General features: G+C 32.9%; 1 protein-coding gene across 3 annotated transcripts in view; it reads right to left on the bottom strand.

The window, feature by feature from the left end:
• The window catches only part of LOC124354547 (WD repeat domain phosphoinositide-interacting protein 2), a 68600-nt gene that overhangs the window by 23888 nt on the left and 17631 nt on the right, over positions 1-27081 (bottom strand). For all 3 annotated transcript variants that reach the window (XR_006921692.1, XM_046805087.1, XM_046805088.1), the window contains exons 2-3: positions 4364-4446; positions 270-436 (exon numbers count right to left, since the gene is read on the bottom strand). Coding sequence is in view for 2 of the 3 variants with exons in the window: in XM_046805087.1 (XP_046661043.1) it covers positions 270-436; positions 4364-4446 (250 nt within the window). In the remaining variant the exon portion in view is untranslated. The remainder of the gene's footprint in view (positions 1-269; positions 437-4363; positions 4447-27081) is intronic.

Below are 27081 nucleotides of genomic sequence, written 5' to 3'. Positions count from 1 at the left end.
TATCCAAGGTTACTAAAAGAAGTACTCTTTCTAAAAATATATTGTTGTCACTTTTCAGCACATATCCAATTTTTTTTTATATGTTCAAAGATAAAATATTTTAAACTTGTAAAACCTTTGTGTAAAAAATCAAATAGCAAGGTATGATTTTCATTACATCTACCAATAGCTCTCTTAAAAATTAAAATTGTTGTATTTTAAGTCTGGCTTTATCTTGATAGTGAAATGGTGACAAAAATACCAATAGGAAGTGTTAACATTCCACTTACAATTCTGTTCAGCCTGACAGAAAGGATGGTGTTACTGTAACTGTAGTTACAGATTTCTGTGCCACGCTTGAAGTGACAGACCTTCAACTTTCTTGGAGAGCTCAATGAAACCACAGCAACGAGACTAGAGCTGAAGAGCCTCTCCACTATGCATGTATCTTCAGTATCTGCAACAGTGGTGCCAACTTAAGTCAGTATGTTGGCTAACATGTATAGCCACGAGTATGATGATCACGGTTCATGTTCATTACTGAATTTATAGATTTAGAAAAAATATATATACATGGTGGCCATTCTAACTATGCTACAATTGGTATTCCTAAAACAACTTAATTTACAGGAAAGATTAAACAGAAAAAAAAAAAAAAAAAGTTAAAACGGACATTCTGTATATTTATGGTGAGCAAAGAGAAATTCTTAACTATTTGGAAACATTAACTACTTTTATAAAACAAAAATGTAACATGTATTTGTAGTAATCTTGACTGCTGTACTTCCAGAAAAGACAATTTAAATGAAAGCCTGTGAAATCACTTACAGCTGGTTCAGAAGCCCATGCTTTGAGCAGTTTTCATATCACAAAGTTAGCAAATCCACTTGTATAATACACAGATATTTAATATGACATTACAATACAATGTTACTGACCTTTGCCCTCCCAGAAACAAAACAATACAAGTGGTCGAACTGGTCTTCCCATAATCTTAGTACAAGCATCTTTTTATCCATTAATTTATACAAATTGATAGTTGGAATAATATTTATATGAATTTGTTTAACAGTATCTGCAAAAAGTAAACTTATAAAAACATTCATTATTTTTATCTCTTTGACACAGATTAAGAGTTGGTCTTTGACTTTTATTGATATCTTTTTCACCATTGTCAGAAGACACAGTTTGATGTGCTTATTACTCAGTAATGTTGGTATATAAGATTTCCTTTTGGTTTTGTTTCCAGTAAGAAATTTGCTATGGTTGTTAAATGCAATATATACAATATTATCATGTCAAATGGAATAAATAAGAAAGATGTTAAAAAATAATAATATACAATAATAATTAAATTTATTCTTAAAAATATTCTTGACAAATTGCGAACACATGTCAAAAATGTTCTTTTTACTTACAAAAGAATTAACATTACTTTGGTACAATTCTACTAAATACAAAATGTAAGTTAAACTACGAACAATAATATAATTAATGGATATTGAATGGTATCTGAATTTTTAGTTTGTTTATTTAAAAAGTACAAGAATTCACATATACATAAACAAGTTATATAATATATATATGTATATATATATATATATATATATATATATATATATACACACACACACACATTAAATTGTATAAATGGCAATAGCCTTATTTAATTTCAATAAATATTGAATCACAAAAAGTACTTGCTCCGCCGGGAGTCGAACCCGGATCTCTCACTTACCGGGTGAATGTGCTACCATTACACTACAGAGCGCTTACTTTTTCCGATTCAATTATTTTGTATTTGGCCGTATCTGTCACATATGTGTTTAAATAAGCAAACTAACATATGATCGGAAGACCAAATACCTGTCAAACAACTTTTATTTACATTAAATTGTATAAATGGCAATAGCCTTATTTAATTTCAATAAATATTGAATCACAAAAAGTATATATATATACTTTCGCATATATATATATATCACCGAAAGTAGTAAATTTAAAGGAAAACTACATTAATTAACATATAGTTTTTGACTCATTACTATAACAATTACTCAAAGAATTACAATTCCTCAAAAGGAATTTATGGCTCTGCTAATAAGAAACTTTTAAAATTGTATTTAAAATGTATTATGTGTAGCGTTTGATTCAACACACTTAGGTTTCTTTTAAAAATTATTTCAAAAGTTTATATCCTTCCCATGAACTACTGTAATTTTTTCTGTTTTGAAGTATTCTAAAACTGATGCTCTACTATGAAGATTGAATTGATTGATTTTGTCTACATTTAGGTACATTTAGGTACATTAGGTACATTTAGGCTATTAGAATTGGAAAAGTAATTTAACAAATGTATGTCCAAATTTGCTTAGGTTTCTCGCTTGCCAATAATTTGAGGCTGCGATATTCAAATTAACATCATCACTATATAGACATAACTTTACTACCCTTACTGAGTTGGAGGAGATCTCCTAAGTAGCAAATGAACAATAGAGGAACTAAAAATAATCACTGAGGCACAACATATTTACTTCTTAGCTAAGGATTGATTAGGAATTTTGTAATTGTTTCTAATTTCCACAAATATGGCAGAGGTATGGCCTTATCCAGTTCAATGCTTTTTTTATTCCTGAATTACCCAATTCGAGTAATAATAACTAATGAGATATGAAGTCAAATGCTTCAGTCAGATCCATAAACAAACCAACCATTTTATATTTACCACACTTATATTTATGACTTTCAATAAATTGATTTAATACATTCTGATGCTACTGTTATAACAGTTGTGATTTTTTAAGGACATATTATAGAAGTTGATTATAAACTACCTTTTCATATATTTTTGTGACAGAAGATGCAATTGGTATATGATTTGATATTAATTGCTTATCTTCTTTTTTAAATTGTTCACCATTTTCTCCAACTTCCTTCTCATTAACATAGTTAAATTTAAAGCTAAGGATACTAGGAGGCACACTAGCTTCTGAAAACTTCCTTTCTACATCTCTACATATTTTTAAATTTGAAAAATATTCATTAAGTATCTTAAAAACTTATGAAGGATCAGAATAAGAACACACAGCATCATCAACATTTATATTTATATTTTGAATTGCCTGACTTGTACATACTTCAGAATTTATTAACCGCCAAGAGGTTCTACTCACATTAGTTTAATTGTTAATCTTTGTCTTATGATATTTTTTTAAAGGAATAAGTTTATGTCTAACTGTTTGTTCATCTTTCTAACTTCCATGGAAGTAGCTTTGCAATTAAACTTAGTGTTGCATATTCATGAGCTATTTAATTTTGAACAATAAAAATTCACCCAACATACTGATTTGTAATCCTATTAACATTATAAATGTAAAAATTTGTTAAGAATGGTGTTTGGATTTTTATCTTTAAGTGTTTGGATGTTTGATACTTAATTACATAAAATGTAATATACAAATTTAGACAATATTTTGTATGTACATATATTGCTTGGATTTAAGAATAAAACATAGACATGCTTTTGTTCTAAAATACTACTTATTTATAAAATACCTATACCAGAATCTTATATTCACACGAATAAAATACAATCTGTTGTAGCCTGCTGTAAATAGTTATGGTGGTAGTGTTATCTAACTTTTGCAATATGCTAGTATAGACAGATTCAAACCATAAAGTTTATCTACACAACATAGCTCTAGTGAGAAGGGTTGATTCAATGTTAATGTTGAGTTTTAACTCCAGTTCACCTTCTTCTAAGTGCAGTGTCTGAAATCTGATGCTATCACAGACTTGACTCCTGTAATCTGAAGTCATCTTTGTCAAGAGATCCAAACAAAGTCAGAGAGAAAGAAGTCCAAAATGGACTTTTTACATTGTTTTGACATCAGAGATTGAGTCTTTACATAAAGTTTATATTTGGTACTCAAAATTAATTTCATTTTACATTTATAACAAAATTTTTATACACTAGACTTTTTATCTTGGAAATTTTTTTCTAATAGTAGTCTATTAAATATAAATTTAAATAAAATTGTCACAACTTACCAATTATTAAATGCTTGAAATGATAAACCACATCTGCATGCAAAATATAATTAATTTACAACATAATTTTTATCATTATTATTTTTAAATATTAAAGTGCAAGTAAAACCATGAGGACCTTTACAAATTATTATCATCTAAAGCATAACCAATCTCTGGCAAAGGACGGTGTGATAAATACTTAATAAAATACAATGTCTATTGCATAGAAAATTATACTTTATTTGAACTTTTTGTATATAAGTGTAAAAGTAATTCATATGACATGGTATGTATTTCCTTTCAGAATTAACATATAATATGCTACAGAAAATAAACAGTTGCAGTAGCTTACCATCTTCATACAGTGTGTCAAGTGTGTCTATAGAGTTCAATGAATATATTCGGAAGCCGGTTTTTGTGCCAACTGACAGTGACCTGAAATCAGAGACCTGGATTAATTTTGATTACAGTGTAGTCTTACAATATATTATATACAATATATATATATATATATATATATATATATATATATATATATATATATATCTTTCTCAAAGAGGATGGTAACATGGTAACGCATTATTATAGCCTACAGAGAATGACTTAATTCAAAAACTGGTTTTAAATTTCAATACAGTGTAGTTTTATAATAAATAACTTTCGGAAAGTAAATGAGGTAGTTGTGGAGGTCAATTATGTTTTGATTGGGTGATTTTTTATGAGTTGTCGAAGTATAGTTAACAGATGAGTTTCTGTTATTGAGATTGATAATTGTGGCCGAGTACCTGTAGTTGGTGATTGAGGTTGATTATGTTATGATTGAGAGAATATGGTAGAATAATCGAAGTTGTCAGAAGAAGTTCTGTTATTGAGATTGATAATTGTGGGCGATTACCTGTAGTTGGTAGTTGAGGTAGATGATGTTATGAATGTGTAAATGTGAAAGGGTATTCAAAGTCAACAGAGGAGGTTCTGTTATTGAGATTGAACAAAACTTTCACTTAGTTTTCCTCAAATTTCAAGGAGTTTATTACATGAAGTTGTTACGCACAAGTTAGGTTACCATACATTTTGTGCAAGATAGCCACCAACCACACACGGCAAACCGGACTTGAGAAGTCCTGGATGTTTTTAAGTGGGAGATGATACCATATCCACCTTACAGCCCAGACCTTGCACCCAGCGACTACCACCTGGGTCCAGCAATGAAGACCTGACTTGTGACGCAAAGCTTTGATGTCAACGTGGAACTCTGCAGGAGGGTGTGACTACCTGATTGGAGTCTCAGGTGGCAGAATATAAAGCCAGTGATTTTAAACGCTGGGATTTCAAAATTTCCTGTCCCAAAAATAAGTGCTTAAATTTTCTATAACAAGTGTTTAAATTTGTATGGCGACTATGTTGAAAAATAGTATTTCGGTGTTACTTTAAATGTATATAACACAATTTTTTCTTGTACTTTGTATTTTGTTTATATCAAAACATAATCCACTTTCTGGATAGCCCTCGTAATAAAAACTCATTTGTTAGTTATAATGGATAAGAAACTAATCTTAAATAAAAATAAAACAACCAGTCTCTGTGACCCGCTTTTGAAAAATAGTATTTCGGTGTTACTTTAAATGTATATAACACAATTTTTTCTTGTACTTTGTATTTTGTTTATATCAAAACATAATCCACTTTCTGGATAGCCCTCGTAATAAAAACTCTTTTGTTAGTTATAATGGATAAGAAACTAATCTTAAATAAAAATAAAACAACCAGTCTCTGTGACCCGCTTTAAATTGATTAGTTGGGATGTCCGGGAACGAGGTAGGTACCGAGCGAGGTGGTACCAAGCCAGCCCGGTAGTTATTGGTGAAGCTGAGGTGTGCCAAAGCGAGCGCAACACTTAATTTGTTATGTGTACAATCAAACTTCATCTTGGAGTAAAAAAATAGTTAATTTATTTCAATAAATGAAACAATTTTGTTATAGCCTAAAAATGTATTTATTTGAACAAGATAGTAAAGACAATAAACTGCAAATCAAGTTATTGATATATCTTTTGTTTCTTTACATTTAAAAATAAAAGAGATTTACTTTAAACTTTTATTTAAGACTTTTTAAACTTTTGTGTACATAGAAACTTTTTTTTAATAATAAGATAAAATCTAAATTATTTTGACAAGTTAGTCAATTTGGTTTGAAATATTTGTCTGCATGAATTATTCAAAAATCTAAATAAAGTAACTGTTTTAAATTTTTGGGCTGTGTCCTTTATTAAACCTCTTGGATATTGAACCAACATGAAATTTTAGACCGGCTAGGCCACTGTTGACAGAGGATGTTCAGTTAACGAGATTGATAGTTGTGGCTGAATAACTAAAGATTGTACTTGACATTGTTATGGGTGGGTATGGATGGGTAACCGAAATTGACTAGATAGGTTCTTTTACTGAAATTGAGTGTTGTGGCTGAGTGCCTGAAGTACCTGGTAATTCCAAAGGCATCGGTATTTTATTCTTATTAGTATGGTGATACCAGAAAAAAGACAATGCTTTTTCTGAGAGCTGAATTCTATCGTAATCTGTTTCTCCGTCTTCATAATCAAATGCAGGATTTGACTCGTTATCACTAACACTTGAAGGCTTCCGAGTGCCACCTCGACTGTTCCGATACAATCACTGATATAGTATTGAACAAAAAACGTTATTATATATTTTACTCCATTTGTACCGGTACCAATTTACGACTTTTCCAAAAAAATGTAACCCTCTATAATACCCAATTAAATCTGTAGCGGAAAGACTTGTATCAAATACATAAGGCATACCGTGTCAGAGCTCCTACCACTGTCACCATATGTGAGAAGGCCAGCGTCTACAAGATGCTGTTGTTTCTTCCCTCCCTCACTCTCTTGCTGTTAACCAAGTCAGCCAGAAACACAACGCGCCACCAAGACCTTTACAATAATAGTTTGGCCAATCTTTAAAAATATTCTTGGAATGAAATTCTGACCATGCTCATTTCCACTCGAGTGATCTTAACTGTAAACGTTGAGAAACTGTTGGGCCGGCTACACAAGGACAATGGCCGTACTTCGAATCTCGAAACAGAATGCCAGTGCTAAACCTTATGAACCTAACCACAGCCTGTCGCCACACCTTGAAGATTGTAAAATAATTGTCAGTTTCGGTTGACACAGTCGGATGGAAGGAACCCCGCAATTAGCTTTGGTCAGAACAAAGAAACACGGGTGGCAAAGTATCCAATGAGAGATGGTAAACGTAAGTAGTAAGCATAACTTAGAACGTTAAAACAATTTGTAATGTACATTCAGCCATGAGTACCGGCCACAGAGCGAGTAATATTTATAAGTTCTTGTAATAGGAGACAGCCCAACAGATATTGATTTAAGTGGCTATTCTGTGAGAAGTTGATATTCACAGCTCAGCGGTCACTCACGTCTGACTATTGATCTCATGAACAACAAATGAGACAAAAACTCTCAATTGCCATATTTGTCCCCTTCACACTGACAGAAGGTCTTGTAATAGGAGACAGCCCAACAGATATTGATTAAGTGGCTATTCTGTGAGAAGTTGATATTCACAGTTCAGCGGTCACTCACGTCTGACTATTGATCTCATGAACAACAAATGAGACAAAAACTCTCAATTGACATATTTGCCCCTTCACACTGACAGAAGGTCTTGTAATAGGAGACAGCCCAACAGATATTGATTAAGTGGCTATTCTGTGAGAAGTTGATATTCACAGTTCAGCGGTCACTCACGTCTGACTATTGATCTCATGAACAACAAATGAGACAAAAACTCTCAATTGCCATATTTGCCCCTTCACACTGACAGAAGGTCTTGTAATAGGAGACAGCCCAACAGATATTGATTAAGTGGCTATTCTGTGAGAAGTTGATATTCACAGTTCAGCGGTCACTCACGTCTGACTATTGATCTCATGAACAACAAATGAGACAAAAACTCTCAATTGCCATATTTGCCCCCTTCACACTGACAGAAGGTCTTGTAATAGGAGACAGCCCAACAGATATTGATTAAGTGGCTATTCTGTGAGGAAGTTGATTATTCACAGTTCAGCGGTCACTCACGTCTGACTATTGATCTCATGAACAACAAATGAGACAAAAACTCTCAATTGACATATTTGCCCCTTCACACTGACAGAAGGTCTTGTAATAGGAGACAGCCCAACAGATATTGATTAAAGTGGCTATTCTGTGAGTAGTTGATATTCACAGCTCAGCGGTCACTCACGTCTGACTATTGATCTCATGAACAACAACAACAACAATTGAGACAAAAACTCTCCAATAGCATATTTACCTCATTCACTCTGACACAAGGTCATATAATTGAAGAAAGCCCATGGCACACTGTTGCGAGTGAATATTCTATAAGGAAATCAATAATTATTTACAGTACAGTGGTTTCATCACGCCAGGCTATTGATCTCATGACAAAAAAGTGAGATAAAGACGCGCTGTGTGTGTACAATAGTAACACACTCTGACACGAGGTACTGTAATCGGAGACAGCCGAACTGATACTGTCTCATAAGAGTGATTAAAAAATGCGAGAGTTTAAAAGAATGGATTTGTGGACTTAGTGGGAAGAAAGGACACAGGCTTGAGATTTTTTAACAATGTGCAGAATAATAAGTAAGTAAGGCATGCTTTGGAACTGCAAAGAAGAATATCAAGTTAACGACAGTTGCATAGTGCCCTCAAAATAAGTACCTATTAAAACTTTTAATTTTAAACCCGTTTAATTTATTGCTAAGTTTTAGAAAAATATGTTTCTTTACGAGATATACTTAATGGTATAGAAAATCTGTATTTAAAACCATTATGCCTACGGTACGTATGTCCAACCAACCGGTAATTTACTAACTATTAAATCCATATTTTTCAGTTATAATATATTTTCAGTTTCTAATTTTTACTTTAGTAATTTAATTTCGGTGATTATATTTCTTACCACTTTGTTTTCAACCTACATAACCTTCATTAAACCCGAATTTTAAATAATAATAATTCGCTCAAAGACCAGATGTAAAACTTTACTATATAATGCATAATTGATCTGGTTCAAGATTTCGAAAGAAATCTGTAGTAAAACATACATTGCATGTGATGGGCAATAGCGTATAATAAATATATTTGTACAACCACAATTTTCACTAATTAAATACATATTTATGGAAAATATGTCATCAACTATTACGAAAAATGGTAATTTTATCACTGCACACGATATCAAAAAAGTAGCTGATGTATAAATATGTCTGCTTACTGGTGTAAAAATGTTGGTTGAGATTTCATTTTTTGTGTTACTAAATTAAAATGTATTTTTACAGCAACCTTAGAAATACGACTGTAAAAATTAAACTTTTGATTAAAACACAATTTACTAACAGAACGTCCATTAAAACTATCTATTTATATATTTTTGAAAGAATTTTACAAGAAATCGTGTGTTTAATGGTAGACAAGAGTTTCTGGTCCGATAAATCCCCAATACGTTATGCCTCTGACACAAATTCATTGATGCCTAACTTAATTGACTAATCAAACGATAAGAACGGTCGAGACAGATCGCAGGGCCGACAATAGTCAGTATATGAGATGGGGATGGACATTGTTTATTACGGAGATATCAATGTTTCATTAGGACCTATATCAGGAAAAGAATGAGACACAAGCCCTCTGAGAGGATAGAAAGGAGGGAGCGAACAAAGAGGCGGGAGGGACGAGTCGGAATGGCTCTAGGTTCTTTTTTATTGATCTATAGTTTCCGACTTCTCCCGACTTAAGCTTTTTCCAGTGGTAATGCTAAATATGGTTAATATCAAAATGCTTTAAAACAGTTATTATCTATGAAGAACACTTCGAGATTATTTACACAACGTGGCAGCATATTGTGAAACTTCAGCGCTTTGTAAAATTATTATCAAAACTTGAAGAAGCTGCAAAAATATATTAAGATAAACAAACAGTATCTCACTTCGTTTGAGTGTTTATTGTGTCATGTGATACAAAGAGACAATGAACTGTGGTCTAGAGCCATACTCCCAACAGGGGCGGATTTAGCACTAACTTTGAAGGGGGTCACTGACGGAGTCTGGAATATCAACTAAAGATTACGGGAGTCCGGGAGCCTTCTCATAAAAAATAACAAAAACGCACAACCTCAAACACATTTCAATGTATTTGGGAGTTTTAAAAAATTTGCCTTTTTACGGAATGGAAACTAATATGTATATATTATTTTAGTAGGGGGAAGATTAATGATTCCTGTGGAAATCCCTGAATCCCTTACTGCCTCCCAAGTACTGTACTGTTCTACTGCCAACTTAGTTGTACATAAAGCACAAACACGTCGCGCATAAAGAATGTAACTGCGCAGAAAGTCACAATAATTTACGAGTCGCTATTACTGTTAAATACGATATCAAATACAAATCCACCTTCTGAAGGAAGCCTCAAAGGCTAACTAAATTAGTTTATTGCAGGAACAATGAGTACGTAACCACAAAGAACAAGAATTGCGTCAAAACGTCACCGATCTCTTACTGCCTGATAACACGTGACCTTGACTGATATCTTATCATACACTCGCCCTCTGCGATCAACACGCCGCGCTACGATTTCCGTGGCGTCATTGTCATCTAAACAAAACAGCAACAGCAGTGAGGCGTGGGCTATCGAGAGGCTAAAAACGTTATGTTGTCTGTTCAAAGCGTATCAACAACGGAATATGGCAACTGTGATTGTCAACACGCCGCGCTGCGATGCTGAGGCGTCATCGCCCTCTAAACAAAACAGCAACAGCCGTGAGGCGTGGGCTATCACGAGGCTAAAAGCGTTATGTTGTCTGTCCAAATATTGTCAACAACGAAATATGGCAACAGTGATTGTCAACACGCCGCGCTGCGATGCTGAGGCTTCATTGTCATCTAAACAAAACAGCAACAGCCGTGAGGCGTGGGCTATCGAGGGGCTAAAAGTGTAATGTTATCTGTTCAAAGCTTGTCAACAACGGACTATGGCGACTGTGATTGTCAACAAGCCGTGCTGCAATGCTGAGGCTTCATTGTCATATAAACAAAACATCAACAGCCGTGAGACATGGGCTATCGCGAGGCCAAAAGCGTAATGTTGTCTGTTCAAATATTGTCAACAATGAAATATGGCAACTGTGATTGTCAATACGCCGCGCTGCGATGCAGAGGTGTCATCGCCCTATAAACAAAACAGCAACAGCCGTGAGGCGTGGGCTATCACGAGGCTAAAAGCGTTATGTTGTCTGTCCAAATATTGTCAACAACGAAATATGGCAACTGTGATTGTCAATACGCCGCGCTGCGATGCAGAGGTGTCATCGCCCTATAAACAAAACAGCAACAGCCGTGAGGCGTGGGCTATCACGAGGCTAAAAGCGTTATGTTGTCTGTCCAAATGAAGCCTTCCAGTTCAAATGGAGCTATGTGCCATTTTAAAAGAACTTTTGGAAAACAACAAAACACTGTTTTTATTTCGTATTATAATTATTTTTCTTAAATTGAAATTAAGTAAACATGTTTTCTATAAATATATGAACTCTTCTATGTCTTTAAAAATCTTTTATATGTAATGAAAATATTTAAAAAAAATTTTTTAATTGACATTTTTGGAAAAGAGCTATGTGCCTTATGCATAGACGTTCTAAAAGAGCTAAGTCCAGGTATTAAAAAAGAACAAGATATCATGGTAGTAAAACATGTTTAATGAAAAAGGTACAATTAATTATAAAAACGTACAGGTAAAAAAATGAAATATTGTTAACATTATATTGAAATGTCATTGTAATCAGTTAGTTTATACAAATTTTTTTTATTTTTCAAAAAATTTTCCTGTTTTTCTTCTTTATATAAGGTAACATTTTCCTCAAATCTTCTTTTTTGGCGATTGATAAATCTACAGTTTCTGGTAAGGATTCAAGATTGACTGTTTGTAGAGTCCTTTCATTTTACACCAGGGTTATGAAAACGTAGTGATCTATCCATGGTTCAATCTCATTGAACGTCTTTTTTGTGTTGTACTACTCCTGGTTTCTTTTTTTCTATACGGATCCAGGAAGCTGTAGATATACCTAACTTTTTGGTGTTTTATGATGGAAGAAGCAGCTTGATCAAAGTCAAGGAACTGTTCAGCCATCTCTACAACTTTGAATGGTCTTTCGTGGCGGGATGTGATTATAGCACGCTTAACATCGTCAGGCGTTTTCAGCTTGTACACGCTTCCAACGTTTTTTCAATGATTGCAAAATTTCTATCAGCTGGAGAAAAACTATGTCCCACAACAAGAAACTTGTGGTTAATTTGGTCAAATAAGTCCAGGGAAATCAAAATACATATACATGAACACCATCATTCTGTTCTTTATCTGGCCGCAGCAATTATCACTCCAAATTGTTAACTGACGCTTATTAGTCAAGTTCATGTTGTTTATTACTCTGAACAAACAAGACGCCATTTGGTTTCCACCACGAGACGATTGGCCTTCATGCCAAAGGCACATAATACCATCACTGGTGTCAGTCCACGTGAATGCCAAAATTGTAGCATGATAACTGACGTGCATAATACATGTCTGAATGTGTTAATTTCGGGATTGGGAATACTTTTTGAAGATCAATTACAACAGTGCAAGTATTACTGGTAGGAGAGGCGGAACTGATACTGTCAGACGTCATTGATGTATAAGCTGATTCACTTTTACGATGGTGTTGTTCTTGTTCAATCTTCGCTTTGTCTAACAACGACTGGGTCTTTTACTAGTCATTTCGAGTTTTAGGCGTCACATTTTTTTTACATGTATCAACACGAGGTTTCCTAAATTTTAGATTTGGAAATCATTCTTAAAAACTATGGAATAGAAATTGTATGAGATTTTAATATTAGGAAATTTTTCCATAAACGCCTTGTATAGGCGATACAGATTGAGATCTTGGCTCAGGTATTCATAATCAGATATCGGGTTTCTGTTGTAGTGGCTAGGTTCAGATGGTATGGATTTAATATGGTCCTTGACCAAATTTCTATCAGCCAGAGTGTATTTGAAAGTTTTCAATCCTCCCCCTGGTATCCTTCACAACAGTATTGCCCATTTTTTTTATTTGCCACAAGATTTTGTACTCTTTTGGATGACTTAATTCCAAATATAGCCATAAATGTGTTTTTACATACCCGGATATGGTGTCCTTTCCCATTTGGCACGATGTAACTCACAGTATTTTGACGTCGGCTTTCTGTTGGGGTATCATATTTACCATGTCGCCTCCTCTGAACTGGGAAATCTCTATCAGCCCCAAGCAAGTATGTGTTCTGTCCGTTCTTGTCAAGCTCATGGATCTCTTTAAATATAACTTCATTTTGTAGTCATCAGATAATTCACTGCATTTGTACTTGCATTTGCACTTTTCCTGAAAGTAATAAAATTGCTTAGGAAATAGTATGGTTAAATGGGTAATAAGATTGACATAAGTTTTATATAGGATAATGTTAATTAAATTATTATACGAAAAGAATAAAACATTGGTTTTGGATTTCAGTTTCAGAATTTTATCTACGGCTTAACGATTTATGAGTTTTACCTTAGGCCTACTCTAATCTTAAAATATAGGCTACCGTTATCCGTAGTTTGTAGTAGTGGGGCTAAATGAGATACGGGATAACAGCAGCCATACTGTTAAATTATACACTATTATTTTACTTTACACAAAGTTCAAGTAGCCTACCTACTCCTGGATTTTAGAGAATAAATTCCGTAAAAATATAACTTATGTTAGGTTATGTTTGCTAAAAATTATTGTAGTATTTTATTCATTAACTATAACTACAAACAACAAAACTTACTCAAAATAATATAATATTGTTTAAGTTACAATCAAATTAATTGAAAAAACAACTTTAGCTTACTAATTAACCTACCTGTGTAAAAGGTGGATCTTTTGCAGACACTTCTTTGTAACCTTTCTCTTTGCTTCGAATAATGTATGGCTTTCCACTTATTCTTGCTTTCCGTTGTTTAATTTTAAAAGATTCATTATCCTTAGGAGTTTCACTAAACGCTTTTAACTTTTGATTATCCATATTACAGCATAATACAATATACTTGTTATTTATTACACAACTCACAGTACTCACAGCTGCTTAAAAATGGTTGCCGCACTTAGCTCCAATAGCACTGAAGGCCAGCTGGAGTTGCCACACCGGCACCATCTGTGATCATTGATTGCAACTAACAAGAAAACATAGTTGGCACATAGCTCCTTTAGATATGGAATCACGTTGGAACATAGACTACTTTAATTAGAAAAAACTATTTTTGGAAATTTTGGCACTTAGCTCCATTTGAACGGAAAGGCTTCAAATATTGTCAACAACGAAATATGGCAACTGTGATTGTCAACACGCCGCGCTGCGATGCTGAGGCTTCATTGTCATCTAAACAAAACAGCAACAGCCGTGAGGCGTGGGCTATCGAGGGGCTAAAAGTGTAATCATTTCAATATGATCTGGCTGAGGTAGATTTCGATATGTTGTCTACTTACTTTACTCGGTCACCATCCTGCAATGATTTGCGCACATGCTATACGAGTAAATACTTATTTGAACCTTTTAAAGTTATTTAGCCTCGTATAACTTAACGTTTTTGACAACTATAACAACAAAAGTGACGCACAAAATATTATCCTGTCCCCCATATCATCCCACATCCACGCCGACTAACAACTAACCGTGGGTGTTATAAGTAGTTAAACTCTTGTTAATAACGTCTTAATTATTGAAGCACCATTTTTCACAACACACCATACAAATTGGTAAGGTACGATACGCCGGACACGATTTGACGTTCTTGTTCTTGTTGTTTGATAAAATATAAATAACCTACAACTACAGACACGAGTAAGCTATAGAAAACACGTTTACAGTTGGAACGTGGGTGTGCGACTACCCATTGTTTCGTGGCCGACAAAGATAAGCCGCCCCAGTTCCAGACCGAGATACCCGCGGGATCTTCATATCGAGAATTGAGGCGCAATATTTTGTTTGTCTGCTTATTTTCCAACGAAAAGTTTCTACTTCTGAAGTCAAGAAAACGTATTTCTTTGCATCTGACCTGTCCCGTACACAGCGGGTCCGTTGTGAAGCATTCATCAATCGCAGGGTTATTGAAGAAATACTGGATTTATATATCAATTTCGTGCCAATCCAGTTAAAATTCAGTTCTAATGAAATAGACATATGTCGAATTCTTCACGCATGGGCGTGATAAAAAAGGAAGGACAAAGGAAAATAGAGGAGGAAACGATGAGACTAGAAAAAGATAGAAGTGAATACTGGCTCGTTTCTCTTGAATATTATTTTGTTTGCCTACTTAATACAGGACCGACTTGTACGAGTATATCACGCAATTGAGTGGTATCAGAATTGTGTAATGTTTTCTGTTAGAAACTCTGTCGGTAAGAACAAACGTGATGTGTGAATTATACACTGCCCTAAGAAAACCCTCTTTATATTTGGGATTAACTTCTGCATGAAATTCCAGTCATAATTAACTAAAACAACAGTTTGCTTAGAACCTATTTAATTTTTATCTTACATTAGAACTTGATTATTATTCCTTGTATTTTTGTTATTTAGAAAAAGAAACCGATATACGCAATGTTGCATATATTATATCAGCACACAGCGTTTTTCGTGAAGCCGGTAGGGGAATTTCTTCTAAGAAAGAAATTAATCGTCAGCTAAAGATGAAGAGACTTGGCATTGTAAGGATGGTTGACGCTGATTTGTCTTTATTTGCGTATATGGTTTTAAATGTTTTAAGACAACGTGTTGACCGGAAAAAAGATATCATACTTTGATATTTTTAACCTTTTTAGTACCCTGCCATTTCGATCTCCATCAAAATTAGCACACTTGAAGATTTATTTCACAAGATAAATCTCTGTTTCAATTTCACAAAAAAACTTAAATTGGCCCTCGGCTTCTGGAATACCGTTATAGACACAAAATATCGATCTTAGGTTAGCTTTGTAGGCGAAATAACTAACATTGAAGGAAACCGGGCTGTGCTCTTGTCTACGTTTGTCAGCCTAACTATCTGCGAGTCGCCACACAATGTGCGAGGATACGGCAATAGACGTGGGACAAGGGTAGAGATGTGTGTCTACCTACTTCCTATGTCAAGGTTCGCAGACCAGTTTTTATTCTCTTGTCAAGTCGTACTACCCCGCCCGCCACTGCTTCCTAGAAGGGCTCCAATTTGTAAATTTACGTCACAGAAAGGGGGAAAGCTTCGCGGACAGGTCTTTCCAAGAATATTGCGAAAGCTTGCTAAACTACAACAGTAGTTTTTGTACACGTTTTGAGTCGGGGTCTTGGAAAGTCTTTCCAGGGTCTCTGAGCTGATTGAGTAGGCACCACGGATAATTTATACATCCCTCCACTCATTTAAAACATAAAAGATCGGATGAACAATCATTGTTTTAAGTGTACCGAAGAGCAGAGAAATGTTTCTACATAAAAACATGCGTATGCCCTTACAAATAAATCTAGAATTAGATTGAACTAAACAGTTCATTAATTTCAAGCTTTAAACACTAAGTGGAAACCAGCATTGACTTAGTCTAAGAACACAACTTCTATTAATATTTCAGACATTAATATAACTTCTAGAGGGCAGAGAAAAGGGTTAATTGCGGTATAAATTAGCGTTAGCGGTGAAACCAGGAGTAATACATTCTCCCTTAGCGTTTGGGTCTTGGTCACACGGTTACGATTCTGCCGTCTTTGCATTACGTCATAGACAACAGCGGTTGCGTCACATGACGACACCAACAGCTGATCTCGAGGTTGCCCCTTCCACCAATCGAGTGAGATAAGTCAACCCACCACTTGCCTTCTAGTAGTAAACAAACACAAAGGAAATCGCATTTGTGTCGTCTTCTAGACACACACTACGTAGATTAAACACGTCTTTGCTTCTACGTCGCATCATCCCGGTTTGTTTACAGAAATTGCTTATACAGCCCAGAAGATTATCCATGTAACAAGGCGTAATACTAAGATATTCGGAATGAGACGAAGTTAACTCAAAAAACAAACTTTTTAAATCCACACAAGTACACATATTTTTAAACGATTTTTAACAACCCCAGAGTACAGAAAAAAATAACACATAAAGATTTTCCCTATACTACTAACATTAAACAACTCCTAACACAAATGGTTTGTGTAACATTATTGTGATTTTGCGTGGTTATTTCTTGAATAATTACAACACAATTCAGAATTAAATATAAATATTGTCATTTGTAAAAAAAGAAAATAGTAACCATTTCAAGCTTGTAATGTTTAATAAAACTGGTAACAAACATTTGCAAAAAAGTCACAATTACTCAGATTCTGGAACCAGTTGTTAAAAACAAATCCTGATAAGGCAAAATGCCTTTTATAAAAGTTATGTCTAAACAAATTTAGCACTAATAACGACCGTTTTAATTTATATCCCGTGAGAATAGTTTAAAATTATCAATATTTGGATTTCTTTTTTTGCAAGAAAAAAGTTCAATAGTTTTGCAAGATTCTACATTTCTTATACACACTCAAATGTGATTTAGTTTTTTGATACTATCGCAAATACTGTACTCCATAAAAAGTATTTTTTTCCAGTAAATGAAACAAATTTCAATTACGTCTATTCAAAAACATCACATATTAAACGTACAAGTTAAATAAACTTTAATTGATACGAAAACTCTGCAAAAAAAATGGAAGAACGCCGCGCCGGCTCTAATTTCGATTGACCAAAAGCCTACCAACGGCAGGGAATGCTGCAATTGTCCACATAAGTCATATGATTTTAGAGTACTGACATTTACACACTATACTTTACAATAAACTAAATGAGATGTCACACATTCCTCGCAACTCTTTTTTTATACAAGAAAATGTTCAATTAATTAAATTTACAGAATTCTTGTTGTATTTTCTAGACACCTTGTATACATGCGGAATAGAAATAGTTTTGAATTTCTTTTTTACACACAAGAAGGGAAGATTTCTTAAATACTGTTGCTATTCTCTAAAAATAATCTAGCCTAAACAATAACGAACTTCAACATAAGATTTCTTGCAGTTCTCTCAGCTTTAGAACATGATTAACTCAAGACGACGTGACGCCCCGTACAAAGTGGGGACAATTCAAACAAATGAAAATCTGTTTATCTTCTGTTATATTTTCGCTGATCCATTGTAGTATCTTTAATAATGTGGCTAAACTTATAATAAAATCGACTTACTGAGGGAAAACTTTTTCTCGATTACAGTCGTGTTTGAGATCGACCAATTAAACGTTAACAGTACGTAGCAATACTAAAGAACATGCATAATGTAATATCAACTTAATACAATTTTAAAATTCCTTTTCCATAGTTCGGAATTTGAAATATTAAAATCTCGATCTTAACAAACTACCGATATAAACAATCTCGATATTCACGCGGTTCTGATTCACTTTAGCCACTCAGTTATCTGTTAACCTACATTGAAGGAAGTATAACTACCACAATGCCGAGGTCCTTCGTAGAACCATCACTACACAAACAGGACCAGGGATACAACACAAATAAATGGGTCAAACGCTCTCAAAATTGATTAGTTATTATCGAACGCATTTAGATTTTGTTTAGTTACAAGTTACATAAGTAAAGACAATTAAACATGTTGATCAATTTTGAAACCAACTTTACAATTCAGCTATTGCTTTATTTCTCAAATAAACATAACATCATCATACGTTTTATTTAAATAATACTCTTTTGTTGTAAAAACAGTAATTTAATTTTTGTCTTGATTAAAGTTTTTTTAATATTGTAAGAATCTCCTACATCCTTTGTACAAACGCTATGAGGCGCTCCTGCTTCAGTAGGCCTAGGTCAAGGCTTTGTTGCCAACACGTCCTTGGCGGGCAGCACTTTCACTTTCTCCTCATGTCCTTCCTTCATTATATCCACTGCCTGCCACAGGGACTGTCTACCTGGCGGCTGGCTCGCCGGGCTAGCCAGCCACCCCGCGGCGCAGCGGTGCTCAACACTATTCCTGGTGGGGGGGGGGGGGGGGGAGGATGCCACCTCGGTCGTGTTGTCATTTGACGTCACCACGAAAAGGGGTGCTAATTCTACGCTTTGATCATGTCCTTACCAATGGAGGGTGGGGGAGGGTGAAAGGGTGCTAGTTCTGAACGAGACCATTTCCATGTGATAAATTAGCACCCATTAGATATAAATATGAGTGTTATTTTGTCACTTACGAAATGTTTTTAAGAGTGTTCAATAAATGAATGTTTATTGTAGAGACGTGATTTATATGTAGAACAAACGTCGATATTAATAGTTTAGAGATAACATTTTGTATATTCTCCCCACATCAGGGTCACACTCAAACATACAATTCAACATGTATGCATCTTCCATCTTTTTCCAATTTTCCACCTACAGCGCCGAACTCAATCTCCTGATTAGGCGACCTCCCAGTCAAATTTCAAAAACTCTGTAACATTATAAAATGCTTGTGACGATGTTCAAGAGTTTCAAACGAGTATTTTGCACATTGAGAGATGCGGAATTCTTTATCCAATTGGGCAGCTTGTTGATGAAGTGAACACCTGCCTGTGAGGACAGATGTGTAAACCACCGTTCTCTGTCTACCAGTTCCGTAATTTCCCCTGCCTCTGGTCTTATAGGAATGAATGTCTTGGGCAGTTGTCATTGCACATTTAGAAATTACATTGGATTGTGATGTGTTTGTTATGAGATTAAGGCTGTTGAAATTTTGAACAAAATTATTGATTTAAACAAAAGTCCATTCTTCCAAAAGAAAATTTTGATTTTCCACTGAAGCAGAGAGTCATCCCTGGAGAACCCTGTGGCTCAACTGGATTCGATTTTAAAACTGATTTAAAATTTGGGCAACTTGAGTTCTGTCGCTTAGAAATTATGTAAGCCACGCGTATGGTACGCCTCGGATTCCATTTTTTCAAGTCACAGTTATGTGGCAAACACAGTCAAATGCCTTTGATACATCAAGAAATGCACTTAGGGTAGTTTTGATTTTCTGATCCCCAGACAACCAAGTCGATCAGACTCACAAAAACGTCTAAAGTTGATTTACCTTTTCTGAACCCAAACAGTTCATTACTGTTGTGCTTTACATATGTTCAGAAATGTAGTCTGTATCACTTCTGGCTACACAACAGCTTTTAACTAAATCTTGCAAAAGATTATAAACTAAAAAAACATTTTTTAATATGGTATTTTCATGTTAATATATAACAAATTCATATCATATAATTTAATTAATGAAAGTTTTAAATTTATGTTCCTTGAGTACTGTATTTTTTCTAGAACTAAACAGATGCCATTTAGAAAAAAAGAGGTTGAAAATAGAATTTCTTAGTATTTTGTACCATTATGAGTTTAAATTTTAAATGACAGTGGTTTTGTTTTAAAATGCATATTTCTTAAATTGTTTTTTCTCTCCACCTACAAATTTAAAAAATCACAAAGAACTAAAAGTGATATTACAATTCCTATGTGGAACATACAATTTCTAGTCATTAATAAATAATATAAACAGAGAGGGGGTGACCTGGAGCATTTGATATACAATAAAAGTAAGAGAGGTAAATAATGGACTAACAACAATGAATTGGTGTGCCACATATTGTAGCACTGTGTGTGACCTTGTACTATCAACTGCAAGGTCAGCCAGTAACAGTCCACTTATTGTATGGCTGATCTTTGGTATCACTGAAATAACAAAGAGACAAAGGCTTCATTGTGTGACTTATTACTGTATAATACTGACTGGTAGTAAATAAAAGGTTATTTTTGTATATAGTGTTGGTATGTTTATTCTGTATGGGTTTTACCATGACTTGCAGGAATTTAATATATTTTTCATTAATTTTGATGAATTGTAAAACCTTTAGGTGCAATCAGTAAGTAAGCTTGAAGTATTTTTTTCTCTGATGTTATGCTGTATTAAACATTAACTCTTTAAGGGTTTGTAAGAGGGTAAAACAATGAAGTTTTAAACTTTTTACTTTCTTCTCATTTTGATTTTAGTTGTTTAAAACTTTTTACTAATTATTATCATCACTGTTGAAAATGATAACTAGCATTTGGTGTTTTCACAGTGGATGCGATAGATGCCACTTGCCATTTCTTACAAGAAATGATCTCTTTTGGATTTTGGATAAATTTGGTTACTGTGAATTACAGTCCAGTTATATCCAAGAGTAGTCGCTTCCTATTTCTTGTGCCCAACCCAAACAATAAGATATGTCAAATAGAGACCATAAATAACACTTCCCATCCAAAATTGGTTTAGTATGATGATCTAGTGAGTTTTAAAAATGTAATCAGCCCACTAGATTGTGTTCCCTTGCCAGGACACAATACCCCTATCGATTTTTGATCTAATGTGATGAGTCATTTCTCTAGTCTATTATAAATGGCACTAATGCTAATGCTGAAGAAGTGTTTGTCTTCTAGTTCCAGCATGATTTCTGTTTGAATCAGAGGAAAGGTATTACATTACAAGAATTCAAAACTCTTTAGGACTTCTATTTCACTTGGGAATGGTAAAAATAACAAGCATCCAACATTATTAAATGATTCAAAACGAGATTTGTTTCAATTTATGTCACAGAACAAGATATTACTTATTTTGAAATATTACATTGTATAAAACGAAATATTATATTTTATTTAGATTATGTTTTATTTTAAGAATAAACATCATTGAATGCCAAAAAGTGTTACCCGCATATTGCAATATCAATGATGAAATATGCTGACGCAAATTACTATTATTTTTAAAGAGTTAAAACTCATAAAACATAAAAAAGGACATTGAGTAATTTAAAACAAATATAAAATAGTCCTTTAATAGTCCAGCATTCTTTGTTAAAACACATTTTTTTAGCAGCAAACTTGTTTCAAGCTTATTTATCCTAAAATTTGGAGTGGGCAACACAAGAATAAATGTATCAACAAAACCCACATTAAAAAATCAGTATGTAAAGATGTATTTAAGAAATCTTGAATAATATTTTAGAGGTTCGTTTCTATGGTTATACTAAACTCTTTTGTTATCTATAGTTAGATTTTTTTAAAGTTTCTGATGTTCTGTTTGTATCTATTTATGTATGTGTATGCTTTTTACTAAAACACATTTTTCTTAAAAACCCTTAAGTAGATATGAAATGTGAGGGTTCTAGCTCACTTTTGGGACAGTCAGAAAATCAACGTAAAATACTGTTTAAAGGACAATAAACTAATCTGTAACTCACGAATGAAAAATTAACCGAATCTATAGCTGTTTTACTGTTCAATGTTTGCTTCTACATTTATAAGCTGTTTTAATGAAAAAATCCAGAAATCTTAATAAAAAATCTATAAACGGAAATAATGAAATTTGCTAACAATCACTCGAGAAGTCGGGGAGAATGTGAGTAAAACCGCATTCTTTTCAAGAGGTTCTTCGTTTATAATTTCTCCAAATGTACTATAAAATCATCGAGGATTTCTGGTTCAAAATCATAAACAAATTCAACATCCAGATAATGAAAAAATACAGGTAATATCTTTTCATAATAAACGTGTGTATTTAAAACCTACAAACCTAAATGTATTCTTTGAAAAGGAAAATAATTTTTGTCAATGGTTCCAAGAGATAAGTAAAAATTTTTTATTCTGTTTTCTAAATTCTGTAACAAATTTTGTTTGCTTCTTGTCTCCGTATTGTAATTTCATAAGCAGATTATTCAAATATGTTAATTTTATTTCGAAATTTCTTAGGCCTTAGGTCTTTCGTACAAAATTAAATTACAATCTCTACAAACTAATCTTTTATCAATAATTTCTCCTCTATTATAACACTTGTAAACAGTTGGCATTATACTCTTCCATTTTTACAAAAAGAATAAATGGAAGCTATGGAAACTAAGTCTGCCGAGATATAAATTTTTCAGCGCAAATGTTTATGTTTATATTTCAACTACCGAGATAAAAAGAAATAATTTCATTCTATTGTACAACTATTTAGGGATATTTTGTTTATGATTATAAAGATTATTCCGGAAGAAATCGAGATTTTTCATCGGCGAAAGAGTATATTTTTGAAGTTTTAGAAGGAATGAAAGAGAACAATATGAACATCATTAACTACTGAATTTCTTTAATATCGTTCTTAAATCACATCATAGGCTAAAAATTTCTCAGAAACCACAAACCACATAACAAATCGCGTTTGTAACAGCATTTTGAAAATCCATATTGATAATTATATCGTTCTTTGAACTAGAAAATATTTGTCAAACTCTTTGTTGTTGTATCAATGACATAAATGGGTCTATTTGCTATAAATTCTTTGGGGTTTGTAATACATTTCCATATTTTTGTAGTAAACTTTCTTAAAATCATTGATACATCTGATACATGATTCTGAAAAGACCTCCGGAAATGTTTAATATTTTGTAATTCATCTGGATAATAAGAACCGTTCAATTTTACTCTGATATTTTTTACATCCAAACTATCAAACTTTGAAGGATTTTTTTCTTGATTATTCTGTCTATCTGTTTGAAAAACCAATGATAAACGAACTTGGGATTGAAGATATTTCTATAAATATTTGTGATATCGAACGAATAAGTTGTTCCGGAAATACCTTTTTGCTCAATACATTGCCAATCTAGAAAATTAAACGTGATGTTTTGAGATTTTATAATTTCATCAATCAACTGAATTTTACTCGTGGTTTTGTAATCAAATCATCGGAACTCTAATGAAAAAACTCGTTAATTGTAATTTTGCCATCAACAGGCATAACATTTCCAGTTGCAGTCTTCAGAATCACATCATCGTCTTCAGCTCTTATAAAACTTAGATAAAATCCTCCTTTATAGATCGGAATAGTAACATTTTCAAAAAATCCTAAGCCGAAATGTGCTAAATCACCGACCGCTTCAAAATTGTCCAAATTTAAAAGTTGATTCAAAACTGTTTGAAAAATACATCACTTTTTGAATACGAAATAGTTCCTTTAATAGTGCTTAACTGACCACAGTTTTCGACTCTTCTGACCACAGTTTTTCGACTTCTTCTATCAATTTATTGTGTTTTCTTACTTCAATCTTAGAAAATAAAAACGGTATAAAATTATCGATTAATCTAACATTATCAGTTCCAAGATATGCTTGACCATCTTGTTTGTTAAAGTTCCAGAAATATAAAACTGGAAGTTAGACGAGCAAAAGTTATCTCCAAAATCAAATATTAAACTCAGTTCTTTTATTCGGTTCATTCAAATGTTTGTTTACTAATTGGATAGAAATTTTTAAACTCCGCCCTTTCAATATCACTAAGCATATTTTCTGTAGTCCGCCATTTAATAAGAGAAAATTTAGAAATTTTTAAACATCATGTAAAAGATAATCATTTTTTCATCGATCTAATGTACGTTTTTATAAGAAAAGATATAAATTTTAGTAAAATAATTAAAAAGATTAGAGTCAATTTTTAATGATCTACTTCGTCATATTCAGGATTCTCTTCCTTAAAATTTATGCGATCTCGGTCACATATTTCAATAAAATCTGCACAGGATAGTAACCGCTATCTATAATATTGTTCCAATCAACTGTATCTTTAATTTTTCATCCAAAAACTTTATACTCAAGTGTTGATAGAGACAAAGAACAGACATATGATCTTTTAATTGATAATGTATATTTTCTTGAATGAACTCTGGGGACAGATTTTGATATTTAGCAATGTTATACCAATTCAATTTGTTTTACCGTATAATCTCATCATATCTTCGGATAATTCATATTTTTGAGAAATGTCATCCCAATGTTCTTTTTTTTCAAATCTCTTTCGTGTTGCATGATAAAAAGATCGAAAGCACTGTAATGTCCCCGCCATCTCTATATTTATTAAGAAAAAAATTTCAAGTTTTTATAAATTGACTCTTTTTTGAGTTACATTCAGCACATTTTCCAGAAATTCTCTTAACTCCATTGATGTTTGCATAGTATTTTATATCATTTGTTGCAGTTTTTTTTTGCCTTACACCTCACACAATATATGAGCGCCATTTATTTAGGGAAAATTTATCGTGCATAAAACCCTACGCGAATACCTATTTCAGTAAGATCTTCCTCCATATTATTAAGTTTTTTTTCTAATTTTTGAAATTTGACAGCATAAGAATCATTGTATTCAACAAATTTATGACCAATATTCTCAAAAGTTTTCGTAGCATCTAAACTAAACTTATCAAATGACTCTTTAAAATTAGTAAGTTTTTCATTAATTTCACCAACATCGTCTACTGATCTTCTATTTCTGGCTTCTAATTGTCATAGATTCTGTTGTAAAATCTTTAACATGCTGTTTATGATTCTCGTAATTTTGTTTTAGTTCATTAAACATTTTAATAGGATATTCTAATTGAATCATTACAACAACATTCAAATGGAATTAATTCCTTTACTTAACACCGCTAATTCTTTTTCCTTTTAAAATCTAAGGCATTTTTAACATTCGGATCATGTAAATCAACAATATCGATGTTTTCTGATAATTTTAGAGGTTTTAAAATTTGTTCTTTAACAACAACATCATGTTTGTCAATACCAGGTCGTCGAACACCGACAATTCTTTTTTTATTAGCCAAACTAACATAATTCTTTTCAACTTTGATCGCTTCAGTAATTTTATCAGCTTTTTCGATATGAGACATTAAATTGGTAAATAATTTTTTTACACCATCATCAACTTCTTTTTCCAATGTTTTTATTTTATCAGCAACTTCATTTGAACTCATGAAATTTGCAAGTTTGTTATCATATTCTGCTTTAAAATCTTCAATCTCGACAGCAAACGTATCTGAATCTGGAAGGTTTTGTAATAAATTTTCTAACTTGTTATCAAACTCATTTCTCAAACTATCAAAATTCAAACTATTATCTACATTTTGAATAATTTGTGTTCCAAATACGTCAAAAATATTTTTGTGAATCCATATTTATTAAGCAATAATTTGTTAACAACTTCTTTAAAATCTTTACCATTACTCAGTTCATTCAAAACAAAAATACACAAATGTCCACAAATTGGGTGGATCGTTATAGTCTTGAATCTGAGAGTCATTGTAGTAGACGCTTGATTTTTTCAAATATTTGATCAATTCTATCGGCGGTTTGTCCTCAATTCTTCCATACGAATCAAAATAACAGGCATTCTTATCATTCTTATAATAACAAACCCAATGCGTTCCACTTCCCATAATCGAGTCTAAATTCACAATTCCACATTCAAATTTCTTAACTTTTTCAGGTAATGTATCGCGCCATAAAAATTCCTCTAAAATGTTTAATGTTTTTGCAGATTTTCTTCCAATTCTCCGAATGTTAAGGGTTTAAAATTTTTTTTTCGATGTTTGATTTCACGTAATTCAAAGTTTTTTCATCTAATCCAGATCCTGTAACATCTTCCAACTCTTTATCTAACCAATTTAAAATGTTTCGAACAATAGGAATCACATCTTTTTTAACGATTGGAGCAGCTTTACGAACATAAGGAACAACATTTTAACAACTGGAATATTTTCTCCAAAATCTAATAAATCTTTCAAAAGTCCACCATTTTTAAGTTCTTTCAACTGATTATAAGAAAATTCTATTCTGGTTCCTTTATATTGTTTTTCTTATGTTTTTCGAGTTTATTGTATTGTCTATTTGTTAAAAAATATTCTTATCTTCGCCATTTTTTAGTTGATCTATTTTAAATTGAATACTAACGGGTATTTTCTTCTTAAAAGCGGATTTTATTTTTTTCTTTCTGATTTTTTGCTGAAGTTTACGTTCACCTCCATTTATATAGTTAAAATTTCAAGTTCTCTTCGATTCCCATTCCTAGTTTT

Source organism: Homalodisca vitripennis, chromosome 2 (assembly GCF_021130785.1).
Source record: "Homalodisca vitripennis isolate AUS2020 chromosome 2, UT_GWSS_2.1, whole genome shotgun sequence".
NCBI lineage: Eukaryota > Metazoa > Arthropoda > Insecta > Hemiptera > Cicadellidae > Homalodisca > Homalodisca vitripennis.
The sequence above is the reverse complement of the archived record's forward strand: the minus strand, read 5'-3'. Positions and strand labels throughout refer to the sequence as shown.